This window comes from Astatotilapia calliptera, chromosome 10, assembly GCF_964374335.1.
Source record: "Astatotilapia calliptera chromosome 10, fAstCal68.1, whole genome shotgun sequence".
Classification (NCBI taxonomy): Eukaryota; Metazoa; Chordata; class Actinopteri; order Cichliformes; family Cichlidae; genus Astatotilapia; species Astatotilapia calliptera.
The window spans coordinates 17,253,715-17,266,070 of record NC_137431.1 but is presented as its reverse complement, the minus strand read 5'-3'; the positions used below and the strand labels follow the sequence as shown (position 1 = coordinate 17,266,070).

Sequence of the window (12,356 nt, the reverse complement as noted above, 5' to 3'; positions counted from 1 at the left end):
ATCAGATGAATTGCCTAAACACTGCACATACTGAAACCTATTATCTAAATAACTGCTTAACTTAGAAATCAACATGGAGTGTTGCAGAGTGTCAAAAGCTTTTTTTCAATCAATGAATACCCCTATAGAATATTTATTATTATGTGCTGCTGATGAAATGTCTTCAATAGTATTCACTAATCCTATTGCTGTTGATCTGTTCCGTCGAAATCCGTACTGACTTTCGCTTAACAGTTGATGTTTTTCAATGAAACTATCAAATCTTTGTGCAAAGAGTTTTTCAAGCACTTTAGAAAACTGTGATAGCAATGATACTGGTCTATAATTATTAAAACTATGACTGTCTCCTGATTTATAAAGGGGAGTAACTTTTGCCACTTTCATTCGGTCAGGAAATACACCCGTATAAAATGAGAGATTAAAAATTTAACAGAGAGGTTTGATTATACAATCCAAAGTCTTTTTTCCGATGACCATATCTAACCCATCACAGTCTCTCGATGTCTTGTTTTTAGATTTTGCTACAATAGCTATGATTTCTTTTTCAGTGATTTCCCCTAAAAACATAGACTGTACCACTCTGCTATCTCCTTTCCATTCGTCACTCCATTCTGAATCATCCTGTTTTCTAATTACGTTTGCCAGGTTAGGCCAAATATTTACAAAAAAGAATTAAATTAATTTACCACTTAATTCATATCACTTATGACCTTATTTTTCTTATTAAAGGTAAATCTAAAGATGTATATTTATTACCCAATATGTTTTTAAGATATTTCGCGTACCCTTAACATTATTTTTGTTTTTGTAAAATAATTTATTATAATACTTTTTCTTAGCCTTTCTGATCATTAATACTAACTTATTTTTTATAAACTTTATATTTCATTTCAGCAGGCTTTGTTCTAAGTTTTATATAATCTCTATACAGTTTATTTTTCTTTTTACATGCATTTTCTAATCCTTTTGTTATCCATGGTTTACCAGTAGTTTTCTTTTTCTTTTGCTTATATAATACCAGTGGACAGTGATTTTCATACAAAACCAGATAAGTATTTAAGAATGTCTCGTATGCAGCATTGACGTCATTTACATAAACCTCATTCCAATCTTCTTTCATAAGATCTTGCCTGAACTCATTTATTGCATCATCATTTCTAATTCTTATATATCTGTCCGCACACACTTCCTCCTTTCGTGTCATTTTATAATCGAAAGTAACAAAAATAGGTAAATGATCACTTATGTCATTTATGACAAGACCACTTATAATGTTGCTTTCCAAGCAATTAATGAAAATGTGATCAATTGAAGTAGCTGACTCTTCAGTTATTCTACTAGGTTTAGTAATCAGAGGGTAGAACCCTCTTCCAAATAATAACTCAATCTGATGATGTCTTATGATTGGACATAAAAAAAAAACAATATTATAATCCCTGCAAATACAGAATGTCTTATTTCCCTTTACCTTGCTCAATAAATCTTCTACTACATCTGTGAATGTTTCTATCAGTGTCCCAGGCCTCCTATACATACAAGTAACAATTATATTACTCTTTCTTTCCATTTCTATTTCTACTGTCACACACTCCACAGACATATATTCAACATGTTTACATTTCAAATCACTATCAACAAAAAGTGCCAAACCTCCTGCCTTCTTATTAGATCTATTTATATGATATAATTCATACCCATCAATGTGAAAGTCCCAACCCCGTTCCTCATCTACCCATGTTTCTGATAGTGCTATCACTTTAAACTTGCCTTTCAGATTATTCAAAAAATCACTGATCAGAACAAAACTTTTATAGAGGCTTCTACAGTTGAAATGAATTAATGAAAATGTATTACCCAAGTCAACATTATCCCTAAATCGATTCTCATAATACTCGCATGTAACATTAATTGCATTAAGCACATTCCTTTCTGGATCTATATTATTTTCAAAATCATGTAATTTGTAATCCGAATCTTCAGTCATTGTGATTGGGTATTCTTTAAATGTCTGTAATCCTTATGACATAACATGTATTTCACAACGCATAATCAATCCCAGTTCCATATCCACCTGCAGCTTCACACTAATACTCTTCCAGTCTACTGTCTCATACCTTGCCATTTTCCCCCTCTGACAGTTGGAAATAGTGTCTTTTATTGAATACGTTCGGCTAGTTGTTAGCAAACACATCATAACAGACCTTCTGCTGTCCGACTGCAACAGTGTAATCATCCCCCGTAGTTGTCCAAATCATGAAGATCCCTGATCATTACAACCTTGGCTTCTTCTGGTGTTCCGTTGAGCTTTATCATCACTTTGCAATTTCTTGTCCATGTTGCTTGGATTTTTTTTTCTTTACGCATGATACGGGCTTGTCTGGCAATATCGGCGTTCTTTTTTGTGAGATGTCCACTCTCTTTCAGTTGTCTAGACTGCCTCAGTAGCTCAATTTTGTGTTTTCGATTCACAAATTTTACTACTATTGCTGGAGGTGCGCTGGCATTCTTTCTGGGGAGGGTATAACACGCCGCGATGTTGTTGCTATGCAGGGGAAGTTTTTTATTCGCAAAAAACTCCACTACCTGACGGTCTAATGTTTGTTGCTCCTCCACCGGGGGCTCATCTCCACCAGACCTCCTCCTCCTTCATCTCCTCCAAATCTTCTTCAATTTTTCTCATCGTTGCCATTTTCTCCTTTTTGTTTGTTTATGTTTTGTTTCAAGCAAAAGATATTTGACTTAGAATTAACCACACAACCTATTCTGAGACGCCAATCTGGCTGTAGCTATATCATTGAGATATAGCGACCGTACCATTCTTTGAATTGGGCAGGGGACTAGCCAGAAAAAAGCCAAAAAAAGACTTGGATGCCCCAAGAGCTGTGTCCACACTCCTGCCCTTCTACTCTGTCAAAACAGTGACTCTGCCATTTGTGATAAAACTTTGTCTGGGATGAGGCAATCAGCTGTGGGCAGAGGGTAGAAACCGTTTGTAATCTCTGTCTTCACAGCCAACAAGCACACCATGCTGGACCTGCTGAGATAGGGTCCTAGTTCACTGAAAAGTGCATCCCATGTAGTAGTCAGTAACTGGTCAAGGTGGACAATGTTCAGTGCAAGACAAAACTCCATTATTAAAATAGTTTCAACAAGGGTCCTTTTGCATGGTGATCATCCTAAGTGACTAGTGACAACAATGGAAATGAGGATATATATAGTTTTGGTAATGGTTTTATTCCATTTTCTAGATGTACTGCAGAGTTGTCAGTACAGTGACTGACACTAAAGACTGAGCATTTGCAGGCAAACGTTTAGAAAGAGAAGATGACAGCTGAATTCATCATGCTCACATTTGAGGGTCAGGCTAGTGCTAAGAGAGCAGCAGTTATGGTGTTTGTGATGCGAGTCAACACATGATCGGAGAGCACATTTCTGCAAATGTATATCATAGAAATGACAGCGTCTCCTTATATCTTCCTCTACAGGTAATGTGTTTGTGGTGAGTCTGGCATTTGCTGACCTTGTGGTAGCCTTCTACCCCTACCCTCTGGTTCTCTACGCTCTTTTCCATGATGGATGGGCTCTGGGAAACACACAATGCATGGTAAGACCACAGAGCTTTCAGCTTGTTTCAGTTTACCACCACTACAGCAGCAATAAGCATACTCCCAGCACAGTCTGACAAAAACACTTCACTCTCTTTCTTTCTGTTCAGGTCAGTGGTTTCCTTATGGGGCTCAGTGTCATCGGTTCCATTTTCAACATCACTGGAATTGCGGTGAACAGATACTGCTATATCTGCCACTCATTCGCATACAGTCGGCTATACAGCTATCGCAACACTTTGATGTTTGTTGCCTTAATTTGGCTGCTCACCGTAGTGGCCATTGTCCCGAATTTCTTCGTTGGTTCCCTGCGTTATGACCCGCGAGTTTACTCCTGCACCTTCGCCCAGAATGTCAGCAGTTCCTACACAGTGGCAGTAGTGGTGGTTCACTTTCTGGTTCCCATTGCTGTGGTTACCTTTTGTTATTTACGCATTTGGGTACTTGTTATTCAGGTGAGTTTCCAGGCTCTCTACATTAATATTTACAGTCTCAAAAATTATATTAAAGCTTTTAGAACAAAGCAATACCACCAACAAAACCAGTAAATACAATACCAGCTGTAAATAATACAGAAACACCAAGAGTAGAATAGAAAAATGTGATGATTTTATGTTTAAACCCTGGATAATTGACCCATTACTTGCTGAGTGTACATTATAAATAGTTTCATGTACTGAAAGACTCATCACAGTCCATAAAATCCTTGGTTGACATTTAAATTTCAATTAATGATTAGAGCAATTTTTTTTTTTTTTTTAAATTAAAGCTACAAAAAACAAGGTTAGTGCGTATTTGTGTTTCTGTGTGGGTTAGTGAATGTACAGTCAATAAAAGTACTGCGCCGAAATTTTTGTAATTTTGTTGCTGTAAACCACTGCATTAGACTTTAAATCAAACAGTCAAAATATGATTGAAATGTGACCTTCAGCTTGAATTCAAAATAGTTTAACAAAAGGACTGCATCAACTATTTATGAATCATAGCCATTTTTGTAGTCCCCCCCCAAAAAATAAATAAATAAATAAAAATAAATAAATAAACCAGTTAAAAATTAACAATGTGACACATACTTAAATAGAATGATTGAAGAACTTCATAATATCTAACCGACTCAAGAAAGAGTTTGATGCAGCACTTCCAAACCGTGATCAAAATACACTGTCATAAATGTAAATACGGAGGGTTTACAGCAAAATGCAAACTACTTATTACACTCCAGAACAAGAATGCTAGATTAGACGGCCACAAAACATCTGCATAGAAAGGTTAACTTGTGCCAGAATAATAATAAGATGTATACTATTGAGAAGGAAAGGAAGCGCTCATGACCTGAAACATACCACAGTATGGTATAGAGATGTCTGGCAAAGAAATTGCATATTCTAAGTGGCCAAGTCGGTCACCTGATCTCAGCCCAATAGAGCAATAAAAATAATCCTTCCTTTTAAGATCATGTTAGTTTGTCCAGTTACTTTTGAGCCTCTGAAAATGGGGTACCTTGTATAAAATTGGCTGTAAATACTAATCTGTTAATGCAATATTTTTGTTACAGCCCTTTGAATAAAAGCTGGAAGTCTGCACTTCAAAAAGCTCACTTCATAAAAATGCATTCTCAGCAAAGAATTTTTCATTCACATCATTTACAATTACGTCCAATATGTTTTCTTCATGTCCAGGTGCGTCGTAAAGTGAAGACAGAAGAAAGCCCTCGCCTGAGACCGAGTGACTTGCGGAATTTCATCACCATGTTTGTGGTATTTGTGTTGTTTGCCATTTGCTGGGCTCCACTTAACCTGATTGGCTTGGCGGTGGCGATTGATCCGTCCCGCGTGGCTCCTCGTATCCCTGAGTGGCTTTTTGTAGTCAGCTACTTTATGGCCTACTTCAACAGCTGTCTGAACGCCATAATCTATGGCTTACTGAACCGAAATTTCAGGAATGAGTACAAACGCATTGTCACCTCCGTCTGGGTGACTCGGCTCTTCGTGACGGAGACTTCACGAGCCGTCACGGACGGAAGGAGCATGAGGAGCAAGCAATCGCCGCCTCCGCCGCTCAATAACAACGAGTCAGTCAGAGATCGCACAAACAAAGAATGAAGTCTGAATTCATGAGCCTATTAAATGCTAATTCCTGTTTTGTGTTACATCCAGGTAGTTGTGCAGCTAAAGAGTATTAAGTAATGAATGAAACTGAAAGACATGGCTTTGTTTTCTTGTAGTTTATCAAGATATGAAGAATTCTATCATTTAAACTCAGAGTTTTTACCAGTGATAGGTTTTAATAACTGTGATTTGCGTCAATGGAGCAAACCCTTTAGAGATTATATCTGACAGCTAAGCCATGTATTGCAGTTTCATGTTGTTATTACTCTAACAATCTGAATGACACATTACTAAAATGTGATATCCTTTAATGTCTGCTGCTGTAGACTTTAAGACATAATTCACCAAACTGGGTGGCAATGGTAACCACACACTTGTCTTTAGTAACTTCAGAAGCCTCAAATCGTAAAACTCGCCTCACCTGAACGTCAGATTAGTACAAGAGGAAATGATGTCTCACTGTTGATAATATACAGTATAATATCAGTTTGATAGAGTTTTATATGGTGAAAGTGCTAAGCCTAAATGCTGCAGTAGCATAATACTTAATACTGCCTGGTTTGACCTTCTTGCACTGCGAACAACAGGAAACAAAATCTTAGTAATAAACATGACAAATTAATTCAGGTGATGGATGGCACAAAACAAGTTGAGAGAAAAACTAGCATCAAACCATGTAATATGTGCTAATTGACATATCTGTTTTATTTTAGTGCACATGATGTAGCTTGTGGAGGATACCTGTGTGTCTGCTGATGCTGCTCAACCAATCAGTCACTCAACAAATAAGCTATGCTTCATATCTGCTATAGTTGGTGTGATATGGCTATCTAGGCTTCTTGTAATACCGAAGAAAAGACCCAAACATATACTTGTAAATTAGAGAAATTTCTATAAGTTCTATAAATGTGAAATAAAACTTATTTAAAAAAATTACATAAGGTGACCAGAAATGGTCATTTTGCATCATAATCAGTTTTGATACTACAGGTATTATGTTATAGTGAACCTTTTGTACTTTTGCTAAGGTAGAAACTCGGTACACACAGCATTAAATCCATCTGAATCTACAGAAATAAAAGTGCAATGCAATAACTTATTCAGTTTCATCAAATATCCAAGTGCAGCAAATGGACAGTTCCCTGTGGACACTTTCCTATGCAATTCAAAACACACTGTGCGCTCCAATCCAAGTTCTCCAACATAAGTTGCATCTGAAAACAGTATTAAGTTAACTCAGCTAGTTCCTAACCTTAGCACGTCCATATTTCAAGAAGATGTCATGGTATATTTCTGATTTGCCGCACTGCTGCTCTCTAGACCGCATAATAACAAAAAGACTGAGACACACAACAAGTTCATGAAGCTGTTCTCCTTTCACTGCTAAAGCCCTGCGAATGCAGCAAGCAGTTTAGACTGGGCTCAGGTTCCTCTGCCTCCTACATCATATGCTGTGCAGTACGATGTAGTGGTGATATGTTTATTTATGCTGAAATACTTATGCAAAGCTTTAGCTTTTCATTTAATAGGTAATTTAGTATCTTTGTTTATTAATGCTGTTCGTGATAATTTTTTATTTAAAAAAAAAAAGCTGAATTCACCATGGATACACGTCGATGCTTTCATTGTGGAAAGTAAAACAAAGAGAAGCAATGAGAGTACATTAGTGAAATGTAAGGAGCGGGTCACTTGCTTGTATTAAATTTGACAGGAGGATGACACTCATTGCCTCTTATCAGTAAACAGTGTTTTATACATCGTAGATGTCCGAGTAAGTTCTGTTCATATCCGTTTTCCCATCTCAGGGTGCCTACTGAACATTTTTCTTGTGATATGTTTTGTTGTCCAAAACATTTGCAGTTCATTAGCTACCTTACGAGGGAGTCCGAAGACATTTCAAAGGGATATTTTGTAAATTAGTGTTAGTGTTGTTTTTACCTGTGCTATGATGTTATCAGAGATGTATTAAAATGTGTTTTTTATGTATATTTGAAACTCAACAACCCCATATAATAACTATATTATTGGATTACTTTTATCATCTCTTCCCATTAACCCCATTATAGTGCATCTAAAACAACCTCTAAGGTAACTGACACGAACATTGCATCACTAAAAAATTCTAAGAATGGTGAAATAAGATGTGCATTAAAATGTAACAGATTTGTTTTTCTGCTTTTCTCTGACATTTAAATGCACTGTTGGTGCACATTCATGTGTTCCTATACAGGCTGACGTGTGCAAAGCCAGACGCTCACAGATGCCGAGCTCAAAGTTATACCACAAAGACAGAAGTGTAAACCTAACAGACAGAGAGGGAATATTTCAAAGCAAACACTGAAATATGTGGTGCAGAAAAGGGAAGGCGGGGAAGAATAGTAGTGGTTTATTATTTTGTGTTTGAAAGGAAAACATATGGAGGGACTGTGCGGCTTCTTTGGGAACAGAGGAATTGGGAAGGTCACTTCCCCATCAGGGAAGCAGAAGTGGTGCCCAGGTCACTGGAGGGAAGAGAAAGTTGTAAAAACAACAACTAGAAAGGCGATGCTGGTATTGACAGAGAAAACTAATCTGGAGAGTGTTTTAGATGCACTTGGAGGGAGCTAAAGACTTCAGTTCAAACCAAAGAAATGGATGTAGGTGAAGGGGGTTATGTGCACATACACTTTATCATGATGTTGCTGGGGGACATTTTTAGAATACCTTCAGTCCCTAAAGTTTTTCTTTTTGTTTTTTCTTCAATTTAAAACTACTGCCTTATAGTTAATACAATCGTGTCAAACTTTTAAATATTATACGGCAAGTGCCATAGTGTCTATTAATAATGAACCCATTCAGCAAACCTGGTTTGCCTCCATACTGCTTCTTTTTATGTATTCAGGACAGCTGTCTTTAGAACGTTTTCTCTGCAGCATTGCACATAAGTTCATATGCAGACCTCAGGCAGGAGACTAAATTGCTGAAACACAAGAACAAGTGTTATCTTTTTTTTTTTTCCTTTGTGTCTTTGTCTTGTATACACTAGGGCAAAATTATGTAGCTTTGTTCATTTATGTTCCCTGCGCTCGCAGTGTGGGCCTATTTCTCCATGCCACCAAATATTACACATTCCTTGATAAATTAATGGTTTGCTGTAATTAAAATGCTGTTTTCCATCACCTACAGCACACCCTCACCAGCTTTACTTTTAAAACCAGCCACCATACTGCAGTTTCTCATCGGGCTTTACCACATGGCAGCAAGGTGATTCATCAATCCTCTTAAATCATGTAAATTGTAAGATGAGTTTTTACATTGGCATGGTAACAGATAACTATCTTGAATGCACAGCTATTCCTAGAGGTCCTTATATTAAAGGCATCCTACTTTTTGATCACCATGCTGGACTGTGTTTGCACCAGGTGAGATGCTGCAGCAAAGGGATAAATTGGTGCGTTCCAGCAGAAGTTATCAGTGCGATTGTGCTACGTGTAATTGTAGATGAATCAAAACAACATTTTAAATTCTGAGTCACACAACTTTGGAATTGAAAAAGCTATTTTCGGCTTACTTATGAATGATTTACATACAATTTTACCTCAAAAAGTGAAGACGCAAAGTAAACAGTGAAGATCGTCACTCTGTTTTTCATTGGAAGATTAAAGCCAAGGTTTCTGTGTGCAACTAATCACTTTGAGTGCAGTGCTAAATGAGATGACACACACTGTCTGTCTGTCAGTATGGTGTTGGAGTCTCTCTCACACCTTCCCCAAATACTGTACGCAATATTAACGCACTATTGACTTTCTAGTAAAAGAGGAATGTCCTAATCATTTTAAATGATCATTTCCACATTGTGATCTGTAGCATGAGCCCAGGTGCCAGTTTGCATTTGAAAAAGCGAATACCCATTTGGCAGTGTAAACACATTCATCATTCATTCGCTTTACATCTTTCAACAGATGGGTTTCCAAATTACAGGCTACTACACAGATCACAAGATATTCCCAAATTATAACTTGATGAAGTCAAAATTTCATAAAATTAAATGAATCAGAGAGAAACACTCATATGGTGAATACACTTATTAAAGCCGTTACTCGTTAAGCCTTCATAGCCTTTTAATGACTGCTGTGCAGCAGGCTGGCAAGCAAATATTAAAAAAGGTATCCACGAAATCTGAGCTACAAGCCTACATGACACATTATGCCTCATATAAAGTTTTTATTGATTGAGGGATATTGGCACATGATGAACACGTTAACCCTGAGATGTCACTGTTCCTGTCTTTTATTTTGATCTGCACAAATTTCACAGCATTCGGTTTTGCATGTGTGTGAGTGCGTGTCTGTGTGTCACTAATAGATTATTTAAGAGCATGACAACACCAGCCGAAAAGGATGAAAGACTGCTCAAATTACAAGCAAAGCACTTTCTCGAAGAGGAAAATAAAATGATAGGCCTTGGGAACATAACTGAATGCACTTACAGTATCCTGTAAAGGACATAAAAAAATCAAACCACAGAAAGGGAGAGAGAAAAAACCTTGTGTATGCACCTTTTGTACTGTTTACATATAAGAAACCCTATATGTGTCATTTACAACTGTGACTACGACAACAATAATTAAATATTTGCAAAGCACAAGTGCTTTTCAACTGATTAACTTTTACGCTCAGTGGCCACTTAATCGTCTGCAGCTCATTAGACACTTTTCGTTTGTCTGCTGCCTGCAGTGATGAACTCAATCATCTAAATCTTTTCAGTCTTACAAAAGAAGTTGTGCTCATGCTGACCAGGTGCTGCAAAAGATGGAGAATTTATAAACAGTTTGTAACTATTTAAATGTGGCAACTGACTGTGTATCTTAATGTCCTAAATGGCTTTTGTGAAATTTTTTTAAAATGCTTTATTACTTTTTTTTGGTGTGAAACGCCACCAGATTAAGCAGGACAGTTGTTATGTTACATTTCAGGTGTGTAGCCACTTGACTACTTGTGTCATGATAAATGTTTTCTGTTCCAGAGGCTGTGTGAATGTGCATGCTTGTCTGATGTTATTTATGACTGACACTAATTGGCATGAATTCACAAATGGGGGCAGGATGCCCAGAGGTCTGAGTCTGAGTAACCAAAGGGAAATCTGTGGAATGTAACGAAATTTAAAATTTCATCACAAAAAAAAAAAGAAAAAGGAAAAAAAAAAAAAGACAATGTTGTGATACTGAGTCTGCTTAAAATGAACTGTGTGTAAAAAGAAAAAAAAAAACAACCCATGAATTATATGTACAATTCTCCTAAAACACAATGTTATGGAAAATAAAATTCATATATCATGCTTTGTTGGATTTAGTCATTGATGTGTTGTTATTTATTTTTTTTAAATCGGCATATTTTAGAAAAGTGCTTCCCAGCACTTTGTTCAATTCAATTCAATTTTATTTTATTTATATAGCACCAAATCACAACAAAAGTTGCCTCTTGTTCCATATAATATTTCAGCATGCAGCTAAAAAGGTTTCTTAAAAGCCTGAATTGACTAAAAAATGACTCATCTCTGTGTAGATGTGTGATTATGAACTTTTTAAGGGTCATTTTTCTTTTTATGAGACACCCTCTTACTCTCCTAAGGTTTAGAATTATGACTGACCTGGGGCTGGAAAGCTTTTGCCAGCTTGTGGTGCATACTTTTGAACTCCCTGAACTCCCTGCCATTAGACTATGCCGCTTTGCACTCGCACTGAATGTTAGACTGGGAAAGGTGAAGATCTAAATTTGGGGGACTGCAAAGTTGCTTCACATTGCCACAGAGAGATAAAAACATTAAAAAATGTATACTTAATCAGAATCAGAAAGACTTTATTTATCTCCAAGGGGCAATTAAGAGTTAAGTCCATTTATCAAACCTATATTTAGATTCTTGAGCTCTCAATTAAATCACTTTAATAGAATAAACACATATTTTTTTACATAGCTGTGCAGAGTAAATATAAGTGGAAAGAACTGTCTAAAAGGGTGGCTGTTAGTCAAGTCAAAGCAGATTAGATTGCAACAGACCGTGGGATGAGTAGCTGGAGGTGATTCAGCACCGGAGGCAAAGATTACGATTAAGAAATGAGGGTGTGGTTTAGAGAAACTTCTCCTTGCTCATGATGAATAATTGCAGGCGCTGATATCCAGATGGTAGTCTACTCACTCTCATTATCAAACGCAGTGCACACATCACTACTATAATGGGATATTAGTGGAAAAAGACAAATCAGCTGCTCCAATAGAAGCTACACAGCATGTAATATCACCTCATAAAACACTCTCTCCACATGAAATACTTTGTAAATTCAACATGGCAATTTCTGGGGATATGATGTGATGAGATTTCAAAACTTAACTAGGTGAAACTTAAGTGTATATAATACTCTACAGACAGAAACTTGGCCCTTTATAACAGCAACCTACTGATTAGGTAGGCTGGTTTTATATCAATGTGATTAATATGACAAGTGTAATTATTGTGTTCCCCTTTACTGTAATTATTACCACCCTGCTCAGCTCAGAAAAGATATATCCTCCTCAGTATTTGTTGTTAAGTGGCTACAGTGAATATCAAAAGTTTAAAAGATCAGCAAAGACTTTAAAGTCATATTTAAAGCTGACGTCTCTGCCTG

At 36.8% G+C, this 12,356-nt stretch overlaps 1 protein-coding gene across 1 annotated transcript in view; it reads left to right on the top strand.

The window, feature by feature from the left end:
• mtnr1bb (melatonin receptor 1Bb) overlaps positions 1–11,029 on the top strand; it is a 59,370-nt gene extending 48,341 nt beyond the window's left edge. The window contains exons 2-4 of the mRNA XM_026181530.2: positions 3,486–3,604; positions 3,716–4,060; positions 5,285–11,029. Coding sequence (XP_026037315.1) covers positions 3,486–3,604; positions 3,716–4,060; positions 5,285–5,707 — 887 coding nt within the window. The 3' untranslated portion in view covers positions 5,708–11,029. The remainder of the gene's footprint in view (positions 1–3,485; positions 3,605–3,715; positions 4,061–5,284) is intronic.
• The last annotated feature ends 1,327 nt before the right edge of the window (positions 11,030–12,356 follow it).